Raw genomic sequence first — 21,992 nt, 5'->3', positions numbered from 1 at the left:
TGACTAGTGATTATTGTTGCAGATTAATTGATTAATCTGCAACTAATCATTTCAGCTACAGTATACCAAAATGACTACACTATGCTTCCCATTGATAATATAAAAATAAATATATTTAAAAACCTTAGCTATATAATACTTTTCAACCACATGACACAAAATAACCCCATGTAAGAGCCATGTGGTTCAAAGTCCTGTCCTGTCTTTGTTATATCCAGCTACTACATTTCCCATAGTTCCTTAGTGAGTGGCCGCTGTGCTGGATGACAGCTATCCGGCGCCGAAACACCGATAGACACTCAGACGAAAGAGCCATGGCGGCCACGGGTGGAGGGAAAATTAGAAGCAGGAGATATCATATCGCCTCTAAACCTTACGCCAAGAGTAAACAGGTAACTTGGGTGAAAGTTTTCGTGTTAAAAGCCCGTGTCGAGACCGTTAGGTTGACTGCGGTGCCACTACCTGGTAGCTGTTGTTATTGTTTTGTTGGAGACATTTTATGGCCTGCCGTTAGCGCTCGTGGCCTCCACGCGCTGCTAGCATGTCCAGGAAATGCTAGTGAGCTAGCAGGCTGGCTTATAGCTTAGCAAAATGAGACGGAGTTGACAGGTCAAATCAGGGCACAGTGAGTCGTTTAGACTAGTTAACCGGTATTTGGTAAAGTAAAGGTGCACACATGACACGTCGAGACAAACAAACTTTAGCTTTATTAGTAAGTTGTTAGCTGTTAGCTAGTTAGCGGAAAGCAAGGAAGTAGAATTCTAAGTATTAGCCTAGCTGATGCAGCTAATGCTTGCTAGCAGGCTAGCATTAGAGAGCAACGCATTGTTGTCTTCTCTTCATAAGTTTGGAGGCATCATACCGCAGGCAGCAGAGTGACATGATCATTTGGTTCTAAATTCAGTGTGTGTACAGATATGTGTAGTCGTTTTTTATGCTTTTAAATGTCAACATTGTCTTCCTGGCATGTCTGGAATCAGTTTGGATGTTGGGCTAGCTAACGTTAGCCAAATCTCAGCCAGGATTGCGCAGGAAGCATTGGCTGATTGGGAACCCACATGGTTGGCTCACTTGCCGCCTGGACGTCAACTAATATTGGCTTTAAAACCGCCCTATAATACTAACAGTGGAAAAGACATGTCTTAATGCATGTCACATCTATTGACGTAATTTGTCAGTGATCCTGTATGATAGTCCCTTGAACTACAAATGAGTTTGTTTATATGAACGTCAGCCACTTTCATCTGACCGGAGGCAACTGAACTGAACTGAAATGAACTGAACTGGAAAGCTTACTTTAAAACTGATGCCAGCGGGTTTCTTTAAAAACAGTCTTAATTTTGATTATACAGGCAGTTGGCCATTGGGAGCAGTTAAAGCTGATGAATTATATAACATTACTCTTTTGTCGTTTTATAAGGTTCACATAGTAAACCAGATTTTTTATGGACAGTCATTATTTATGGCTGAAAGTTGTTCACATTTTGCGTGGAGCTCAACTCCTTGTATCACATACAGTTCAGTCAAATATACATAATTAAAGGTTATGACCATAATGATTTATAATGTGATGCACTGATTATATAGTCATTTACTTATACAAACTAATATCACCAGTTCAAGTTTTTCAGTTACGTGTTGAACAAGTGTTCAGTACAGATATCTATAGTGATACCAGTTCCTGCACAATATTTTTTTCAATAACCATTTCTTAAAATCAATTTTCAGCTCCTTTTACACAGTCAAAGCAGTTTCACAAGATAAAAATAGCTTATTGTAATTAAACTTAAGTTGTTTCAACTCTTAAGTTCTATGTCTTCGCACTTTGGCATTTTTACACTGAAAACAGTTTCTCAACATTAAAGAGAAATTGCATCTTGGACATTTACTCTTAAGGTATTGAAAGCCTTTTTTCAATACTCAATATGCAGATTGAATCAGGACAGGGCTGGTGCTTTACACTGCATTAATTTTAGCAGTTTTTAGGTTGACCTAATTAACTGTCAACTAGGGGTGTGCCATATTCTATTGCTCATAATCATTATTTAAAATATATATATATTGTGATAATGACAATATTCTGATTTGTTAACATAATGACATCATGCTGTTACACACAGCTAGCAATCCTGAAAGCAAAAGTAACATTGCCAGCTCCTCTGCTGTGGAGGAGTTTGTTCCAAAAAGGAAAGCAATATCAGTAGTGTGGATGTGGTTTAGTTACAAGATCAGAAGATTGTAACAGCAAGAGGAGGCAATACAGCAAATTAATTTCACCTCCTCAAACAGAAGCTACTGGTTTAGAATGAGAAGAGCTCAACAGTCATTACAAGTTCTGAACCAGAAATATCTTTCAGTATTTTTATTTTGTGAAGAATGTCATCATTGCAGAGTACCCTGAAATATTGTGATATTTTAAGTACTGCTTCTAAAACTGTTTGAACAAAACTGAACATTTATAATTCAGAGAATGGCTGGTGTTTACACTGCATTCTTTTTAGCAGCTTTTAGGTTGACCTAATAAAATGTCAACTGAGGGAAGGTTAGGCTTAGTGTAGTTCATTGTGGTTCAACATTTATACACAGCATAGTCAAACTTTCTCTTGCAGATATGACTGCCTTGGCATTTAGTATCAGTATCATGTTGCCATGTCTTGGTTCTTGATCCCATATCCCTCTTCATGAACTACCAAAATTTTAGATCATTAGATGTAAACTCTTTGTGATACATATTTAGGTTGACTGTAATGATGCGTCAATGGCAACAACAAACAAATACAATTACTGGCAAACATGAACTTGTAATATACTTTGAATAAATTCAAATATGACTTGAATACTGCCTCAGTCATGCCATATGAGAGTTATGATTACATCTTTAAATGCTTATATATTAGCCAAATGGTAAATAATGCAGTAATGTTTAAAGTTCAGACAAAAGTGTCTGGACAAGAGTCAGGCAAAACGATGATTATCCAAATCTTGTGTGGTGCTGTCCTTAAAAGATGGGGTTAGCTTTTGTTCAGTAGCCTGGGTTACACAACACTGCTTGTCAAAAAACAGAAGGAGCATGATAAGACATGTCATGTTTGCACTATCTTTGGCTTAATTCATCTCACAGCTTGTGGGATTGTTTGCAAGTGGTAAAAATGTGATTCTTTCTCATCAGTACTTACTTTTGCACATGGCATGAATGGAACAATACAGCTAATTCAGTGATCTCAACATGTGTAGAGGTACATGCACATCATATATATTTGATATGATATTTTAGAATGACTTTTTGGCTTTAACAGCTAGAAGCTCTGATCTACTCAAGCACCAGCATAGCCAATAAAAGTTACTGTGTGTCAGTTTGCTATGATAGCTTCCAAATAGAGCAGTGGTAGTCAACCACAGGTCACTTGGTCACATGACCCCATCCACAGCAGAAATGCGGCAGCCTTAAATCCTTATAACAATAGCTTAAGTAAACTTGCTTTGCGTGGTTATTATGACACTTGCTCTTCATTGGTTAGAGTTGTGTATTTGCCTATAGGTTAAAGTGCAGAGTAGACCACAGGTGTGATTCATAGATAAGCAGAAAGCAAGAGGCACATGGCTCTTATCAGGAGTTGAGGGCCACCACAGCATGTACATTGAGGCACCTGCTAGGTAGCCCTTTTTCTCAACCTTTCCCTTCTCCATCTACGTTCTTCAATAGCTAAATAAATATTCATATAGATAAAAACTGTAAGGTTTACACCAAGAAAAGGCACCAACATTGTGTGGCTTGGCAAAAGTTTTACATATTCTTGTTCTCCAATATACCCTTCCTTTTATTGGTTATTGCATTCACATGTTTTAGTTTTTGTCACTGGCTTTTTCATCTTCTCCTACTGTGACTCCAAAACTGCTGCATCCAGTGGGAACATTATACTGAGCTCAAATCATTTAATGCTGGTATATTCAACTACTAGAACTCATGTTTCTTAAGACACAAAGTTTAATAGCATTTTGACAACTTTGTGAACATAATATACTGCTGACCTAACTCCTGGTCTGCAGAACCTTGCAGAGATGGTGGATATAGTTCAGTTAGCTGGTTTAGACCTGAATAGTGCCTTAAATGTAGAGGAGATTTTCTTTCAAGTTGCTACACTCATTTGACAGAAGAGAACTTTCTTTATTTCCTGTCTTCCCTTGTTTAATTTTTTTTTGTGGTGTAGGACACTAGTGTTGTCACGATATCAAACACCTTGAGTCACATCAGATTTTGCTTTGATACGATGGACTTTACGTCATGAACGTACAGAGAGGAGAGGGGGAAAGAGGAGACACAGGAGGGAAATAATAGGAAGAACCAGCGTCTCTTGAGTCCGAAGTTCAGTCAGAGGGTGAACTGAACACAAGCACGCATTGGTGCCTGTGTGAGGCAAAAATTCACTCCACCAGTATTGACCCACTAGCAAGAACTGAATCTTGGGAAATTCTAATACGAACCATTTTTAACAAAGTATCAAAAAAGTACCTAAATATCAGAACACCATGCAATGCTATAGGAGGCAAGACTCATCCTTATCAACTGGAGCATCCAATACTAGACCTCAGTACAGTGCACATGAGCATGACTTGCTTAGTGCTTCACAGAAGCGTACACAGGGCCTGACCCAGTTTCCATCAAACTGAGCTTGTGTTTTGCTTTGCACTGGGGAGAGTGAATGGCTTCTCATTGCAAGTGTAGCTGTGCAGCTGATTTAAACAATAGAATTCAGCATTGATTGCTGTATTGTATAATAGCAAGAGTTCAACTGTTTTATATGATTTTAAGAGTAGGACACAAATTATTCCTAATTGCTGTGCAACAAATTCATTTTGAATACAATTTGGTTGTCCTCAGCGTTAAGAGTTGAAAAATAAATCAACAAGATTCATCTCGCACAGCTGTTTTATATGCAGTGTTGTTTTACATGCATTGAATTTTATCCATTGCTGATTGTCGAGGGGATGTTCTAATGTGGAAGCTACAGATAATGGCCTGAATTATGAGTCTTTGTTTGGTCTATATGCATTTGTCTCTGCTTCTCAGACATTTCATCCCTGTGTTCACAGTTTTCTCTCCTATTCACATGTTTTTATCAGCAGCAGTCAGGCCTCATCAGTCGAGTAACAGACACAGTAAAGAGCATCGTCCCCTCCTGGCTGCAGAAATACTTCAAGAATGAAGAAGTTCCTGCAGGAGGAGGGGCTGCACTGGGGACAGACCAAAACTGCCAGTTACCGCCACCTCCTCCTAATGGCAGCGAAGAGGGACCTCCTCCCCTTGATGGACGAGACTCCCCAGAGCCAAGCACCAGTAACACAGGTGAGGGCCTCGGTCGGTCTTAAAGGTTGCCAAAAAGATTGCTGAGGGATATGCCTTGTACAAGAATTTTGTTTAATTGTGTTTAGGGTTTTTTTAATGCTTATTTGTTTCCCTTGTTAACTGTACCACCATGCTGACCTCTGACTTCTTTCTGTCTCACACAGAGCCCTCAACCAGCCGGGCATCACTGAACTTTCACGAATATGTGCTGTCTCGGCCTCCTCTGAGTCGCTCCCACCTCCACTTTCCCCCGCTGGATGCCTCCTCCCCGACCCTCGGGGCTCCCAGCAGCCTCTTCTCCCAGCCCTCCACTTCCTCAGCCCCTGGACCCTTTTCCACAGGCTTTTCCTTGGTCAAAGAAATTAAGGACAACCTGTCACAGCATGAAGATGATAACATCTCCACCACTAGCGGCTTCTCCTCCCGCGCCTCTGACAAAGGTAAAGGCAGAGCATTTGAGCAAAAAGTGTCTTCTTTGCATCTGGAGATGTGTGTTTTTGTCTGTATTAAGTGTGGTGTGTCTGTATAGATCTAGGTATAATTACACAATAGCGATCTTACAATTCATAAAGAAGTGGGTGGTATTGAGGTGAAATCTGGTGAAATATTTCACCAGCTATTGTATTATTAACCAATCCAACGGATGTCATCTGTGTGGCATTAGCACCTTCCACACATGCACTGTAACTCTGCACTTAGCTAGACATTACCTAGAGGAGCTGTATGTGCAAATGTCTTCATGTGTTATCTTGGACAATGCCAGGATAAATGCAGTGCAAGTGTACGTCCTGCTCGTAGTTCAGTTATAAAATCCCAGTGCACCATGAATCGTCTCTTCTACCAGGCAGACTGGACTCACTTTATCCTCTGTTTCCATCTTATTTCGCTGCCTCCATCACAGTTAGTTCATTTTGAGACTTTATTTGTCTTAATAATAAATGTAAACACAGTGATCATGACAACTCTGCAGGTGCCATGCCTCACCTAAACCATACAGATTATTTCCAACCTGTGGTAGCATGTCTGACAGAAACAGTCTCCTTGGAGATCATATGTGAAAACTGTTATTGAGAGTCAGCAGTCTGCTGCTTTTGCAAAGACTCCACCCACTGATGAGCACACTGTCAAGTAAACAGGAAATCACCTGCTGAGGTGATAGGTGTAAATGAGACTTTTTATAAACTAAGCATTTCCTGTGTAATGAGTTTCTTTCTTTGCCTCACCTGAGTCTAAATAGCAGCACATAGACAGCAAGTTCAGACACAAAACCAAAAGAAATTGATAATGATTTTAGCTTTAAGGAATCTTTGATAAATCTTATAAAATGTTATTGTTGCAGTAAATTAAGGCTTGTGGCAACTTATTTTTTTAATGTATGGACTGATTCACTTCTGGAAAATAGGGACAGGGCACCTAAGTTTGATTTTTGCATTGCTGCTCTCTTAAAATGGTCTGAAAAAGCTCTCACCCTTCTTTCTTTACAGATGTTCCCACATCCAAAACCGCATCACTTCCCCAACTTTGGTCCCCAGAGACAGATAGAACAAACTCTGGGCCTCATCATGCCCAGTCGAGTCTGAAAAAGCCTGCGTTCAACCTGTCTGTATTTGGAACTTCCTCCAATGTGAGTGTCTGTGTGTCTGTCCATCAAGATAGAGAGTCTGTCAGTATGTAACCGTAAGAGCAGATTTGTGCCACAGAGCTCTGCCTCGTAGTGTCAGGGTTGTATCTAGAGCTGTGCCATTGGACCAGTGACCCACTTAGACATAAAACGGAATTTGGTCAGTGCATGCAACTCTTCAAAGTCAGACATCTACAAATTTTGCAGTGACTAATTCTTTTCAGGTATAGATAGATTTTGGTACCTCAGGGAAATGAATGCTACTGTCACTCTTCTCACAGCCAGAGAGCTTCTTCAGCTTCACTTGTGTAATCAGAATGCTGTACATTCACTTTTTGTGTGTGTCACAGAGTGCTAGACACCACAACTCAGTCTGCTTTAGTATTCAGTCTGACTTTAGATTTCTACCAGGTGAGAAGTCTGAGATGTTAACTGTACTTCAATACTGTAACATCACAAGCAACACTTTTCCACATGAAACCCCATTGGATGGCAATGGCAATAGTTGTCACTGTCTTGTGTTCACCACTTAAACATCTGTTCCCTTATTTCATGCATTGCAAAAAAAAAAAAAAAATTATGTTTAAGAATGTTAATGATTTGTAGTACAATGAAGTAATCTAACTTGAACCTAATATAATGTTGTTTAACCCTCCGTCTTCCAGTCAACATTCAACAACACAGTGCTAAACTCCAGCCAGCTTGGAGATTCACCCTTCTACCCTGGGAAGACCACGTATGGTGGGGCAGCTGCAGTCAGGAGCGCTCGCAATCGTCCAGGAACACCATACCAGGTGAGCAAGTGAAACCCATATATTGTTGAGAAAGTGAGACTTGTATATCAAAAGTCAATCATTATCAACAGTTTGATCAATATATTAATTGGTGAACTTGCACACAGCAGTTATAGTCACACTACACTTAGTGTTTTGTGAGTTAGGTCAGTGCTGCATGGCCTATTTTTTTCAATCTGTATTATTCAATTCAGGAACACAGCCAACACAGCCATTGGTTGACAGACTCAGCCAAAGGCATTGTGGGACTGCCAGTAGATGGCTAACAACTTGTGAACAACAACTGTTTTCAACACCAAAAAATGGATAAATAATCTGACTGATTTATTTTACCATGTCTCAAAAAAGGACACTGCAGTTGGATAACAAAGCTTCTGAAAGAGATATGGTTGCACTGGAGCCAATGTTGTAGGCATCATTGTTAGGCTTTCCTACTGACCTTACTTTGGTGCTAACCCCCTTAACTTTTCCAGCTGGCCTATTCGTTACAGTATCATTCAACAGAGTTGAATACCACATTTTTTTCAGGGTTAGGAGGGTGTGGTAGTGGTAAACTGCAATCCTGTGGGTATATGTCGCCTTTTCACTGCTATAAGAAAAAAAATCCATACTATCACAGCCCTTGTGTTAATATTATTAATTTAATTGGAGACTTAATTCGCTCATCTGATCCCATAGGCCCCGGTGAGAAGACAGATCAAGGCCAAGCCTGCTGGTGCTCAGCCCTGTGGGGTAACCAGCGCCACAGCCAGACGCATCCTGCAGTCCTTGGAGCGCATGTCAAGCCCTCTGGCTGTGAGTCTACAAACACAGACACAAACACCATTCTCTCTCCTGTTCAAACTTGATTTCTTCTGAAAGTGCTTAGACTTGGCAGTAAAGTTCCTTTTTGATAATTGTCCGACAGGATGCCAGGAGGATCCCAGCAGCAGCCTCATCCCCTCTGTCACCAGTAAGAGCTTTTAATATGTTTATATACAGTAAATTGTTAGCATGTTCAGCAGTGGGACATTTTACAATACAGCACTGAATGTGATCATGAAAATATTATCGAGCAAGTATCTCTAAAACGTTTAAATACTGAAATCCAAACCACCTGAAAAGATCTTTTTGATTTTGTCTAAAAATAGATGTTTTTCTCACTTTTCTTTTCAGTCAATGGATGGCACAAATCTAGATGTTTCACATTTTCAGTCAAAAAAGAAACGGGTAAGTACAGAGTTTGAAATTCTTGTGAACATGCCCTCTCATGTCTGGTTTGTCAAAATGCTTATGTGTTGCTGTCCATACTAAGTCTGATTTTTTAATTTATTTTATTTTTAATCTTTACGTCCCTGATGACCCTAAGCTTGTGTGTGCACATCATGAAACAAACTTCACTTGTGTCTTGTATCCAGTGTGTTTGTAGCTTAGCAGAGTACTCAGTGATATGAACAGGGATATCATTGTACAAACTCAGCAGCACTTGTCATGGTTTGTCTTTCTGTCACTTCCTGTCCTACTGACTGTTGGCCTCCTTCACCACAGTTAACAGGATTCTCCTGTGCTGGAACACAGCTGTTCACCACTCTGTTTGTGTGTGTGTGGTTTTCTTTGTTCATGCATGTCCTATGCATGCTAGTGCTTGTGAGCAAAAGTGCACTAGACTCCAGCATGTATCTGGGTCTTGAAAGTGTGTGTATGAAGTGAGGTCCATTGTTAAATTGTGCCAGCTCTGGGCTGAACTTGTTCTCATTAATAACTGTCAGGAATTCCCAGCTGCAACAGCTGCTTTGTAAAATCCAACAATGCTGTATTGACCCTTTCAGCTCCAAAAGAAGAAAGCGCACTGGGCCTTTCATGGCCAGTTATTCCGTAGGGGTTTTACCTTGGCAGGGTCCAAAATATAGATATTTTTTGAGGCTGGACTATTAGCTGATAGTCAGTACTCTAAAATAAAAATTTTATGCTGATCCCCTAAATTTGTTTAAAAATTGTGACCATAATACCCAGCAGGATATTTGACACCATTGGAAAAATCTACATGCAACTGTGTCTCTTGTACAGTCATCACAAGTAAATCACAAATTTTATCACAATAATGTCTAAATATACATTAGTATCAATATATAAGCTAATGACACTGATGTATTGGACAAGTTATTGTCCAAAAAATGAAAGAATAATGTTGGTTTTCAACAAATTGACAGAAAAAGGACAGTCTGCGGAGCTGCAGCCTGGTGCGATTAACGGAAAACATGGCCTGTGCACTTTGTTCTAAGACGCATTGTTAATAGAAACTATGAGAATGTCCAGAGATGTTGCATTTCATGTTCTGATTTTATATTTGAGTTGAGAGGAAGAAACTACTTCCGCCATGTTCATAATATTGAAACAGTATGCTGCCTTAATACAATAGTATTAAGGTGTTAGTGCATTAGTGTGTTAGTATTAGTGTTGTCATGTGTTTCAAATAGTATCTCTACAGCCATTGAATTCAGTGGTATGGAGGCATTCGTTCTGGTTCTTATCTTGTGTCTGTATTTTGTCATAATTTCTTCCATTCAGATGGATTCCTCCCTCCCGCCAGTGCAGAAGTTGGTGGTTCCTTCTGCAGCGTCGGTGTCAGGAAACCGCTCTGTGTCCTTCAGGCCTACTTTGACTCCTGGAGGAGTGAGCCGATCTCTGGACAGGACCCCAAGAGAGACGGTCAGAAACACAGTGCCACATTATACCACACCACAACATTACTTCTCTATGTTAAATGCAGCCAAATGAAGTCAAATACTAACTTAATTTGTCGCCGTTTTATTCCTTTAGCCCACAAGACAATCACCGCAACTACCTGAAGCAACCCCAGGTCCATCTCAAAGGTAAAACAGTTTCTCTGATTGATCAGGCACCAGATGGATGGGGGCAAAATTTGTTACACATGATACCATCTCTGAGAAATAACTAAAGCCATATAAAACTGAAAACTATGAGTTTGTATCTAAGCTTGTGGCTCTTCTATTTACTACTTTAAACGCTTTCTTTTTGTTCCATTATTTCAGTTTTTTATCTTTATGGGAATGGTTTACAAAGAACACAAAGGGAACTTACCAAATTAAATATTAACCTCCCCTGGTTGTCACCATGGATCTGTGATTGTCAGGTTCATTATGTATCAATTGGCCTCTCTGAAGCGAGGTTTGATGAATACTACAGGGGAAGCTTTTCCATTTGGTCAGTTTCCTTCTTTTAAAGAATTCCAAGCAACTTATACAAAGTGGCAAAGAGAGGCAGTGTAAATGTAAAATTTCCAATTTATTGTCAAATAATCTCTTGTTTGAGTGTTTGACTGCTCTCTGTATGTTGTTAAGTTTGTTTTACTTACTGTACCTTTCCTCGATTACCCCTCTACTACTAGCACAATGGGCTCCAGTGTCCCAGTCTATCCTCTGTCCAGTACGCCTGCAGCCAGCAGCACGGGCTCTGGAGGCGGTAAAATGAAGAGAGAAAGGACCACTGCACGGCCTTCCTCTAAACGCCCTGAGGAGGAAGAGGTGAGATCATTGCATCAATTTAGATTCTACTTTTCCAGTACTTATCACATTAATACACAAACAGCTTTTATATGAAAGTGATAAGAATCAAACATTCATTTTATTATACCAGGGCAGCATCTGACTTAGTTTTTGACCTGGTCAAGAGAGATAACAGAGAGAAATAAAATGCCTTGATACACTCACATCAATATCAAATATGGGTACAGACTGATACTCTTTTACTCTACTTCGTCATCTGACTGTAGGTGGCTGAGGTACCAGACCTTCCAACCATTTCACTTCCCATCAGCACCTCCGCCTTGCCCACCTTTAGCTTCACCTCCCCTCTTCCACCTCTCACCACCGTCAACACTGCCACCAGTGTCACGCCTGTGACCCCTGCAAAGGAATCAGTCACAAATAAGGTTGGTCTCAAAATTTAATTGTTCCGCTGTAATATTACAAGTCTAATAGTTATTGACCTTATTTATTCAATTTGTTAACTTGCATGTTTTTTTTTTCAGGAGCCACCAACAGCCTCAACACCTCCTTGTGTACCTTTTACATTTTCCTCCCCTATTGTCAAAGCAACTGCTGCTAGTCCCCCTTCCTTTTCCCCTTCAGTAAGTAAACAGTTTGTTTCTTAATGATTACTAATTGATTACATAGACTGTTTACAACCGTAACACTGATAATAATTATTTACAAATTTGTTTGTAGGCTGGATTCACTTTTAGTGCACCTGTAGCAAAGTTGGGTCCCTCAATGTCAAATGGGAAGCTGGCAGCTCCCATTGCAGCAGCAGGTAAGAGAGGTTTCTTAATTTTCTACTGCAAGGTTTCCACAGAGACTAGGAATTTTTGGAGGAACTTAGAGCATTTCCACCACAGCGACTAGGGTCTAAGTTCCAGAAACATTATTTTACATTCTCGAAAGTCCCAACAACAACACATGAATAGAAAGACAATGATGCCTGTCGTCACTTTATGTGTTGTTGTTTTATAGTCATGTGCAAATATGATTTGTAAAAACAGCCGTCACTTTTTCATATGTCAGCAGATTCATTTGCCTAATCTTTGCTGGTCTTTAGACCTTGGTGGAAATGCAGACAATAATGGGTGGAAGGAACCTTTGAAAAATAGTTCCTGGTAGTTCATTGGTGGAGAAACAGCTCAAGTTTGATCTTTGTGTTTTCATGTTCTGTACAGCAAAGTCAGCGACAAGCAAAAGCACAGAAGACTTTGAAGGACCTTTCAAACCAGCCAAGACCCTGAAGCAGGGCAGTGTGCTGGATCTTCTCAAAGCACCTGGTGAGAATCAGTAGCTCATTACATACCAACATTGTTATGGTTCATGTTTGATTCCCAAACTGTGGGCCCTGAGAGGACAGCAAGTTTTTGTATGAAATGGTTATATTATTTTATATCATTCATAACCAGAACTAATAAAACAAAGCCATGAGATTAATATTATTTTTGACCTAGCTTAACAGATGTTAGACCATATTTGATGACCTGTCATATGAACACCATAACGCACGTATCTTATCTCGTCATTAGTACAAGTAGTCTTGTGCATTGATCAGAGTTGTGATTAAAGGTTTGGGTGGGCCACTAAAGATTTTCAGATTTCAAATGGGGCTGTGGCCTTCTTAAGTTTTGGAATGGCTGGTTTACATGGTTAACTGTTTTTAATCCTTCCCATATTCTGTCCAGGCTTTGCCTCTCCCATTGCTCGGACTTCCCCAGGCCCAGATGACACTCTGCAGCCAACCGCCACACAATCCAGTGCCCCCTCCTCGTCCTCCACCACCACCACAACCACCTCCTCTTCTTCTTCAACAGGGTTTGGCGATATTTTCAAAGCCCCACCAGGATGGAGCTGCGACGTCTGCATGGTGCAGAACAAGTCAACAGACACCAAGTGTGTTTGCTGTATGGCCACGCAGCCCAGTTCCTCCTCAGCCAAATCTACGGACAATAAACCCTTAACCATTACTTTGGTTGAGAGCAGCAGCAGCACGAACACCACCTCCTCCACCACTACAACTACCACAGGTTTCACAGCGTTTGCCAAACCTGCAGGAACCTGGGACTGTGATACGTGTCTTGTTCTAAACAAACCTGATGCAGTAAAGTGTGTGGCCTGCGAAACGGCCAAACCGGGGACAGGGCTTAAACCCTCACTGACTCTTCCTTCTGCCTTCTCAGCTGTTAAGACTGTATCCACCCCTACAGCCCCCGTTTCTACAGGGTTCACCGGATTTGCAGACAAGTTCAAAAAACCTGAGGGTGCATGGGAATGTGATACATGTATGGTAGAAAACAAGGCAGAGGACACAAAATGTGTGGCCTGCATGAGCGCTAAACCAGGTAATGAGAGCCCAACTATGGTAATATCTACAAAGTGCTGAATCTTGGGTTTTGTTTTTCATGAAAGTAGAGTTCAATTAACTTTCACTGACTACAAGTTACTTTAAAAGGCAGTTGTTAGTTCAGTGAATCATCTTTCTTTCCTTATCCTCACCACAGGAGCATCAGCAGAAGCTTCAGCTGGAGCCTCTTCTTCAGCCAGCAGTGCTCCGTTGTTTGGACTGGGAGAAGAGTTCAAGAAGCCAGAAGGTTCCTGGGATTGTGACATCTGTCTTGTACAGAATAAGGCTGCTGATGTACAGTGTGTTGCCTGTCAGTCAGTCAAACCTGGAGCGAAAGTGGAGCCTAAAGGTAACAAAAACAAACTACTTCTAGGTTTTTGCAGCTGCATGTTAAAAATAAATTACTTAAAATGTTACTTATATTTTTGTATAAATCAAATGGGCTCCCTTAGCACTGATGGAACAAGTGTGTGGGGGCGACACTCCTTTTACATAATATTCATGCCACTTAGATCAGAATTTCCCAAACTTATGTTCACAACCCAAACTGGGTCACAGACACGTTTTGTATCAGGTGTTCAGTGGAAGGAGTAAAATGCATAGCACTGCTATAATAATAATAATAATAATTCATTTTTCAAGATGAAATATTAGAAGAACATTCTTTCTTTGCAATGACAATGTATACATGTATACACTTCTAGAGAAGTCATTCTTACCACTGGGGCAAGTCAAAGAATTTTTCCTGGCTGACATTACTAGCTAACATTACTTGTAGAGCTGATACCAGTAACAATACCAGTACCCTTAAAGTGACACTGATACCAGTATACTACTTCTTTTGATCCCCATCATGTGAATGGAGGCATTTCTGAAATAATCCTCCTGTGTTTATTTTTATCAGATGCCACAGACATTTAGGCACGCTGTACAGCCAACTCCATCAAATACACTGTGCTGGACTTCATCATACCACAAGTTTCAATACTAATTGTCTCTGGGTTGATACCTTTAAAGGTATGGAGTACCAGTATCCAGCCCTAACTATGTGCCCCACTTGTATTGCCACCTGGACACACAGGCTTGTTTAGGTTCAGGGGAGACACCAGATTTTTGTTTCAGATCTCAAGCTGAAAAAGTTGGGAACTCCTGACCTAAATAAAATGTTGAATCTGCTTGTTTGTATCACACTAAACTAGTAAAAATAACAAATCTGGTCAATAGTATAACATTTTGAGAAAGCTGAGCATTTATAAGCTGTACCTAATCTTTTTCTCTTTTTTTTGGTGTTTCTGTCCTCCTTTGTTTCATCTTTTGGTTCATCTGCTGGTGCAACTTCAGGCTCCTCTACATTCGGTTCTTCTACCTCTAGTACTGGAGGTTTTAAGTTTGGCACATCAGACAGTACCTCGGGATCAGGATCTGGAGGTTTCAAGTTTGGAGGCTTGCCGTCAGAGTCCTCCTCATCTTCATCATCAGGTGGATTCAAATTTGGAGTGCCGTTTGGAAGCTCCTCATCAGAAACCACTTCTAAAGACACTACTGCCACTTCAGGGTTTAAATTCGGCAGCTCATCTGAGGGCTTTAAATTTGGGACTGCCTCTAGTGATGACAAAAAGTCAGACAAACCTGCCGCAGGCTCCGAGTTTAAGTTTGGAGTCAGCGGTGGGATTGTGTTTGGAACTGGATCGTCTAACACGGAAAGTAACTCCTCTAAAGGTGGCTTCACCTTTGGGCTGTCAAAACCAGAAGAGAAAACATCAGACACCACCACCACCACCACCTCCTCATCCTCTGTTAGTTTCACTCCTCCTGCTCCCTCCCAAGAGAAGAGTGACAGTGCAACATCATCAAATGACACCACATCAACAGACACCAACTCAACCACCACCACAACTACCACCGCTGGGTCTGTATTTTCAAGGCTGGGCGAGCCAACTTTGGCGAACTCCACACCACAAGCGGGCTCTACGTTTGGATCCTTACAGGTTGACAAAGAGCCAGCTGCCCCTACGTTTACCTTTGGGAAGCCAGAGGAAAAGAAGGAAGCTGCTGCTTCACCAGCTCCGTCTGCCTTCCTCTTCGGTGCTGCTAGTAAAGATGCAGATGCTGCACCGACCACATCAGGAGGCTTCTCCTTTGGAAAGCCCAGTGCTCCAACAGAACAACCTCCACCTGCGTTCACTTTTGGCAAGCCAGCAGACAAGAGCGAAACAGCTGCTGCAGAGGCCCCAAAGCCCGCTTTTACCTTTGGACAAAGTGCTACAGGTGAGAGAAAGTTTGAACACTGATACTGTTGTAACACACAAATGCTATCCTATCGATGATTTCTTTTAAGGAGGTTACTGTTTAGTTATAGTTTAGAAAAGTTTTCTCACCAATTCAGTCACCAGAGTAATTGCTGAGATATTGGGGACACAAGAACAAATGTTATCTTATCGTAAACTAGGCTTACTGCAGTTGTGTTACTGGTGATAAACGGTTAATTACTTCCCCACCATCTAAGCATGTTATCCATACTTATGGGTACTTAGTTATAAACTGAAAGTACCAGCTGCGTGCAGCAATAGAAGAGTTGCAGCACAGAGCAGCAGGAGTCAGATGCCAAACATAACACTGTGGGCTAATTGCAGCCTTACATGAGGTTGCTTGACACCTGGATTTGATTGTACAACTGAAATCTGCTGTAAGGGCAATTTTATGAGCATTGCCAAACACTCACGGTGTTGCAGGCAGAAATAAAAGTGAGTATTCTATTACCATGAAGGTGTTAGCTGGTGCTAATTTGTCTAAACAAAGAAGTTAACATTACAACCGATATGTATGCAGGCGTTATTATCCAGATCTGTGGTCATCAGCAGTTGTTTGGGGTCAATGTTAGAGATGTTTTATAAACTTGGCAACAATGTAATAATGGAACAATCTTCTAAGTATTTGTTGAAAGTAAGGGGAAGATTTAAAGATCTAATATTGAAGATCAAATTAAAACCTCTAACGTTACAGTTATTGAGCATCCTCTCTTGTCTGGTGTAATCATAAAGTAGTTAAGTAATAGGATTGGTAGGCTTTTATGACAGCGCTAGTCAGTCTGTCTGCTTGACAAGTAGGGCTGTGTATTGACAAGAATCTGGTGAGCCAATATATATCACAATACAGGGGTTATGATTTGATATATTGCAGTACAGTAAGTAAGGTGATATATTAAAATCTCTTTGTTTTTGCAGTCAGAACAGTGCAAATCGATTAAAACACTGGTTTGTAGCACAACAAAATGAATCACTGCCATAAATCTTTGCATGTATCATATGTTCTGTAATGTATATTCTCAAACACTAGAGCATAATTATATTGCAATACTCAGTTGTAACCATATTTTCTTACACCCCTATCGATAATCCAATTTTTCTGCAATAAAAATAATTTAAGTACAATGAACTGAAAACTTTGACAAAGATGTTGACAAAATTTTCCTTTGGGGACATAATTTGCAGTTGAAAAAAATAATCACCGTATATATCTGTGCAAAGCTCAGCATATTGCCAGATGTTTAAAATCAAAATCATATTGTGAGTTAAGTAGCACAATAAGATTGTATCATTGGGCCTTGAAATGGTATGTAGGCACACAGTTGTGTTAAATATAATAGTTTAACCAGATGTGCAAAATCAGCCTAGATTGTAAAAACAGAAAATGAGACAGGTTGGAAGTAAACTCTCCACATTATGTCAGTGTCAAAATATTTAAGCAAAACAATTGAAGAATTACGCCAGTGATTTAGAATTGCATGTTCATAAATACTACTTAGTAGAGTGGTCAAAATCAAAGCAACAGTGGCAGAGAAGTCCTGACTCTTAGTCCCTGGTATGGATCAAGCTCCAAAGGCACTAGATCTACAATTTCCTTACTGCAATTCAATAACATATTTCATTAGAACCTACATGCCTTGTAAATCCCTGTGTCTTTTAAACAATATGGCCCTAGTTTGTAATGCTCTCTGTGTTCAGAATTTGTAGTCCCTAAGTTTGTGCCAAGATAACCTTGATGACATCATCAGAGATGTTTCTGCAGGCTGTAGAAAGCTCCCACTGAGCCAAAGAAAACATTATACAACTGTTTTCACAGACTGAATAGAATTCTCTTGAATGAGGTTTCTGCCAAAAGTCTGAAGTCCAATCATCTGAATTCCAGACTATAAAATGACTTTGACTAGACTTAGAAATTAAATCATAAATTTAACATTATTTTTCTGAAGTTGCATTAACTTCAGTCTTGCTTTTAAATGTCTTGTGGGGAAAAATACATTTATCACACTGTAACAGCTACACAGCACAGACAACATTCAACTTGAAAATTGTGCGTGCATTTTTCCCAGTATTAACATGAAATAGTCATAGATTGTATTCATAATGGTCTTAAAAAGGTCTTGAAAAGTTTGAAATTTAACTTGTTGAAACCTGCAAAAGCCCTGTGTAAGCCATGAAGTGATTTTCATGTGTGAAATCGGTGGATTGCTCTTACAACTATTGTCCTGTACCACACATTATAATCAACTATGTTTCCTTGGCAGATTCTTCTGCTGCTGCTCCAACACCAGCATTTTCCTTTATGGCTAGTAACCCCACCACCAACTCCACCACCTCGTCGTCCTCCATCCCAACCCCCAGTCTGTTCGGCACCCCCACATCCACCACCAGCAGCAGCTCCACTCAGGCTCCAGCTCCAGCTCCTTCTGCAGCTCCCAGCACTTTTATGTTCGGTCAACCTGCTGTGACCTCCAGCGACGCTCCACCGGCTAAAGCAGCATTTGTCTTTGGTCAAAGTCAAGACAACCAGCCGCCTGCACCGTCAGCTGCTCCTCTGAACTCTACCACAACCCCAGCTCCAGCTCAGCCCTTCATCTTTGGTGCTCCTGCCACTGCTGCTCCTCCTGCTGCTGCTCCATCCTTCAGTTTTGGAGCAGGAGCGCCCTCTGCTGCCACATCTTCAGGTCTGTATTTGCTCGTGGTGGTTGTTTGAGATGATGAGCTGTGCCATGATGTCTGTTTTAGGTGTGACAAAAATGACACATTTACATTTGATGTTATAAAATCTTTTTTGTACATTCATCTGTTTTTACAATGATATCTTCAATCTTTTCTTTTTCACTAACAGCTCCGTCTGCAGCTCCCTCCCCATTTGCGTTCAGCTCCGCCCCCTCTGGTGGATTCGGGGCCAGTCAGACTCCTTCATTTGGCTCATCTTTTGGATCCCCTTTCACAGCCACGCCCTCTCAGGCTCCGGCCTTCGGAGCCAAACCCAACGCTGCCCCTGTCTTTGGACAGCAGACCAACTCCACACCTGTGTTTGGGGCAACGACTAATTCTGCACCAGGTGGGTGACTAATGGTGTAATCAATTTTCCTGTTCTAATGATCATCACCATATGAAGTCATATTTATCATGAGAAGGTAAAAATGTAGTCTAAACAGGAAATTGTGCATTATATTCTTCAGGTGGAGGCTTTCAGTTTGGAGGAGCCAGTGCGTTCGGCGCCACGAATAACACCTCAGGTGTGTTTACTTTCGGAGCGGGAGCAGCAGCGTCTCCTGCCCCCGCTGCCAACCCACCTCAGTCAGGAGCACCTGGAGGTGGATTCAACTTTGCACAACCCCCTGCATTCAATATTGGGTATGTTGCATTCTCTCATTAACCTGTATGCTAGGATCAGTATCTGCTCACGTAAACATAGATGTGCTCAGGATTTGTGCAGTTAGTCATTTTGTTGATTAAATGTTGCTACCCTTGCTAGTCGGAACCAGAAATACTAGCCTGTTAAACTAACTATTAATATTTTATTGATGTACATTGCTAGATAACTAGCTGGGGCTGCAACTCTGGCAAGCCCCCCATCATCACCTACAACTCACCTCACGCTCGGGATGCTTTACCAACCTAAAACCTCTATATTTTACATCCTGGGAATGAGGTTCAGCAGTCCCTCTGTTGCATTTACAATCTAGAATATTAACAACCTGCACACAGTGCTGGTACAGAAAAAGTCATCCTGTCTGGTTTTGCAATGCTGTGAGCCAAATGTCAGGGAGGACATGAACAGCGGAACTGACATTGTGAATGAGCGCATGATCTTTTTTTTTCCTTAAATTGCTTTGGTATTTTAAATACTATAATTAACAGATATTGTATTTTAATTACATGCTATTAAAGTATTATCATTTAAATACTTTTGACCATCTTATTTGTGACTTTTATAATAATGTAAGTGTCATTTGTTCCTCCAGGTCAGCAAAATCTTTCTCCGCCTCTCCTGCTGGACAGCAAGCAATTGCCGGGCGCAAGATCAAGACAGCGGTGCGGCGCAGAAAGTAGAGCCCTGTGGACTCGACCATACAGCGACTTGACTTTGACTAGACTTTATCCCCACTGAATGAAGTCCTGGAAGGTCTCAACTGGACAAACACTGAAACTACTGGGCATGTGAAGGAGGGCCGAGGCTTGGGGGGGGCCATGTTGTGCTCTGGCTGGACGGGTGTTCGTATTTTAGCTGTAGAGGCTGGGCTCATTATCCAGAGGTTATCACATCCCACAGGACTTCCCCATGAAAACAACTGTTGACTGACGCTGACTTAGATAACAACAATCAAGCAAAGGACCCCTGCTGAACATGATGAAAAAAAAGCAAGACAGTCATATCTATATTTTCAACAGCGGCAAATGTCTACTAGACTTTAGGCATGACTTTTTGTAATAAAATTACAAAGGCAAAAACTGCAAATCTAAAGTGTTGCGAGTGTACACAAAATCTTATTAATTAGTATGGGTGATCAGGTTATGAGCTGTGATATGCAGAGAGGTAGTGAGAGCTGTGTGGCAGAGTCTCCAGCGGTTATTATCCTAAAAACTATTGAGACTGCTCCGGAGACGACGCCGTGGTGTCAGTGCAGTGTGCTGTATGTACAGGGATGAGCGTGTAATCTTTGTGGTGAATGCAGCGTGCTTGTTTTTGTTTTTGTTTTTCCCTCCCCTCTTATGTACAGACTTGAGGTGTGTTTGGTTTCTTTGTACATGCTGAGGTTGTGTGTCGGTGTGCGTATGAAAACTGAACGCCTGGGGCCACTTTGTCGCAGGTGAGCAAGCAAATGAATGTTAAAAACAAAAACAAAAGGGCAGGAGGAAGGAAGGAGGGTGGGGGGGTCGGGAGAGGGGAAAAAATGTATCCATGCACTGTGGAGGCTGGACCGAGGCGGCGTTCACCTCCTGTAGGACTTTGTAAATGCATAGTTTCCAAACTCTGTTACATGTTTGATTCTTTGACCTCTCTGGTTCGCTCCACTACTGCTTTTCATGCCCTGTCGTCTCTCACTCTCTGACTCTCCTCTTTTGAGTCTTTATACTCTCCCTTTATCTCTCTCTGCCTCTCCCTCTTTATCTCTCTCTCTCTCTTAATTGGCCTTTGAATATTATTATAAAAACTTGTAAATAGTGATGTTTTTTTTTAATCTGTGAAGTTGAATTTTTTTGTGTTACCAACTCCGCATTCAGCATTTTTGTCTTTAGAATTTATTATGTAAAAATTCCTATATTCAAAGTTGCCCGAATCCATTTAAAAGGAGCTTAAATGAAAATTGGAGAGCCTTTAATGACTAAAGGTATATTGGCTTTTCTGATCCACTTTTGTTTGGACCAAAACCAGTATTGTACAAAGTATTAAGTATATATTTTTCTATTGCGTGTTTAAATGGACGAGGGTGACTTTGGATGATAAGGAAGTCAGTTTAATTTTAAAGCCATGATTATTACTGGATGAGTGATAAAATTAAAAACCATGGGAATTACCATCAATAAAACTATAAAAAGAATTCATGTTTTCTGTTCATCTTTTCATGCAGGAACCAAACCTAGAGCTGCAATTAATAGTTAATTGGTTAGTTAATCAAAAAAGTATTTCAGGTATCTTTCAAGCAAAAATGTCAAACATTTGCAGGTTCCAGCTTCTTAAATGTGATTTGCTGCTTTTCTTGGTCATTTATGAGAGTAGATGGAGAATCTTTGGGCTTTGGACTGATGTTTGGACAAAAGAGGTCACTTTGATGATCATTTCTCACCTTTTTTTCAGTTTAGAGTAAATGATTTGACGAATCATGAAAATCAGCAGACTAATTAATAAAAATGATAATTTATTCTCATACAGCCCTACCCAGTATATACTAGACCTCAACAGATGAATTTGCTGGATATTAACATATTACACATGTATCTTTATTGGCACATTAAATCTTAAGTATTTATTAAAAAAACAACTATCACCAGGGGCCATACTGCACAAACTTTCTAACTTGCAGGTTCAATTTTAACTG

The 21,992-nt window shown here is 40.7% G+C and overlaps 1 protein-coding gene across 2 annotated transcripts; it reads left to right on the top strand.

The window, feature by feature from the left end:
* The first annotated feature begins 263 nt into the window (after positions 1–263).
* Positions 264–21,494, top strand: nup153 (nucleoporin 153). 2 transcript variants are annotated; one of them, XM_084738617.1, is made up of 22 exons: positions 264–392; positions 5,122–5,344; positions 5,509–5,784; positions 6,829–6,968; positions 7,631–7,759; positions 8,438–8,554; positions 8,667–8,711; positions 8,915–8,968; positions 10,307–10,447; positions 10,559–10,611; positions 11,148–11,283; positions 11,532–11,690; positions 11,790–11,888; positions 11,986–12,070; positions 12,474–12,575; positions 12,981–13,637; positions 13,797–13,988; positions 14,981–15,907; positions 18,207–18,626; positions 18,791–19,009; positions 19,131–19,305; positions 19,917–21,494. In XM_084738617.1, the coding sequence occupies exons 1-22, from the start codon at positions 264–266 to the stop codon at positions 20,002–20,004; spliced, it is 4,566 nt and encodes a 1,521-aa protein (XP_084594743.1). In that variant the 3' UTR covers positions 20,005–21,494. The 2 variants fall into 2 exon arrangements, with proteins under 2 accessions (XP_084594743.1, XP_084594744.1); XM_084738618.1 differs by having other exon boundaries at positions 287–392; positions 5,125–5,344.
* Positions 21,495–21,992: the final 498 nt, after the last annotated feature.

The sequence above is a fragment of the Lutjanus erythropterus genome, chromosome 16 (assembly GCF_056507025.1).
Source record: "Lutjanus erythropterus isolate fLutEry1 chromosome 16, fLutEry1.hap2, whole genome shotgun sequence".
Taxonomy (NCBI): Eukaryota; Metazoa; Chordata; class Actinopteri; order Lutjaniformes; family Lutjanidae; genus Lutjanus; species Lutjanus erythropterus.
This window is presented reverse-complemented; position numbering and strand designations above follow the sequence as displayed.

Bases quoted from the DNA above. Each gene is read 5' to 3' on its own strand.
- nup153 (XM_084738617.1), top strand. From the start codon at position 264: ATGACAGCTATCCGGCGCCGAAACACCGATAGACACTCAGACGAAAGA. The intron at 6,969-7,630 runs GTGAGTGTCTGT...TCCGTCTTCCAG, and splicing joins TATTTGGAACTTCCTCCAAT to TCAACATTCAACAACACAGT. The intron at 7,760-8,437 runs GTGAGCAAGTGA...CTGATCCCATAG, and splicing joins GTCCAGGAACACCATACCAG to GCCCCGGTGAGAAGACAGAT.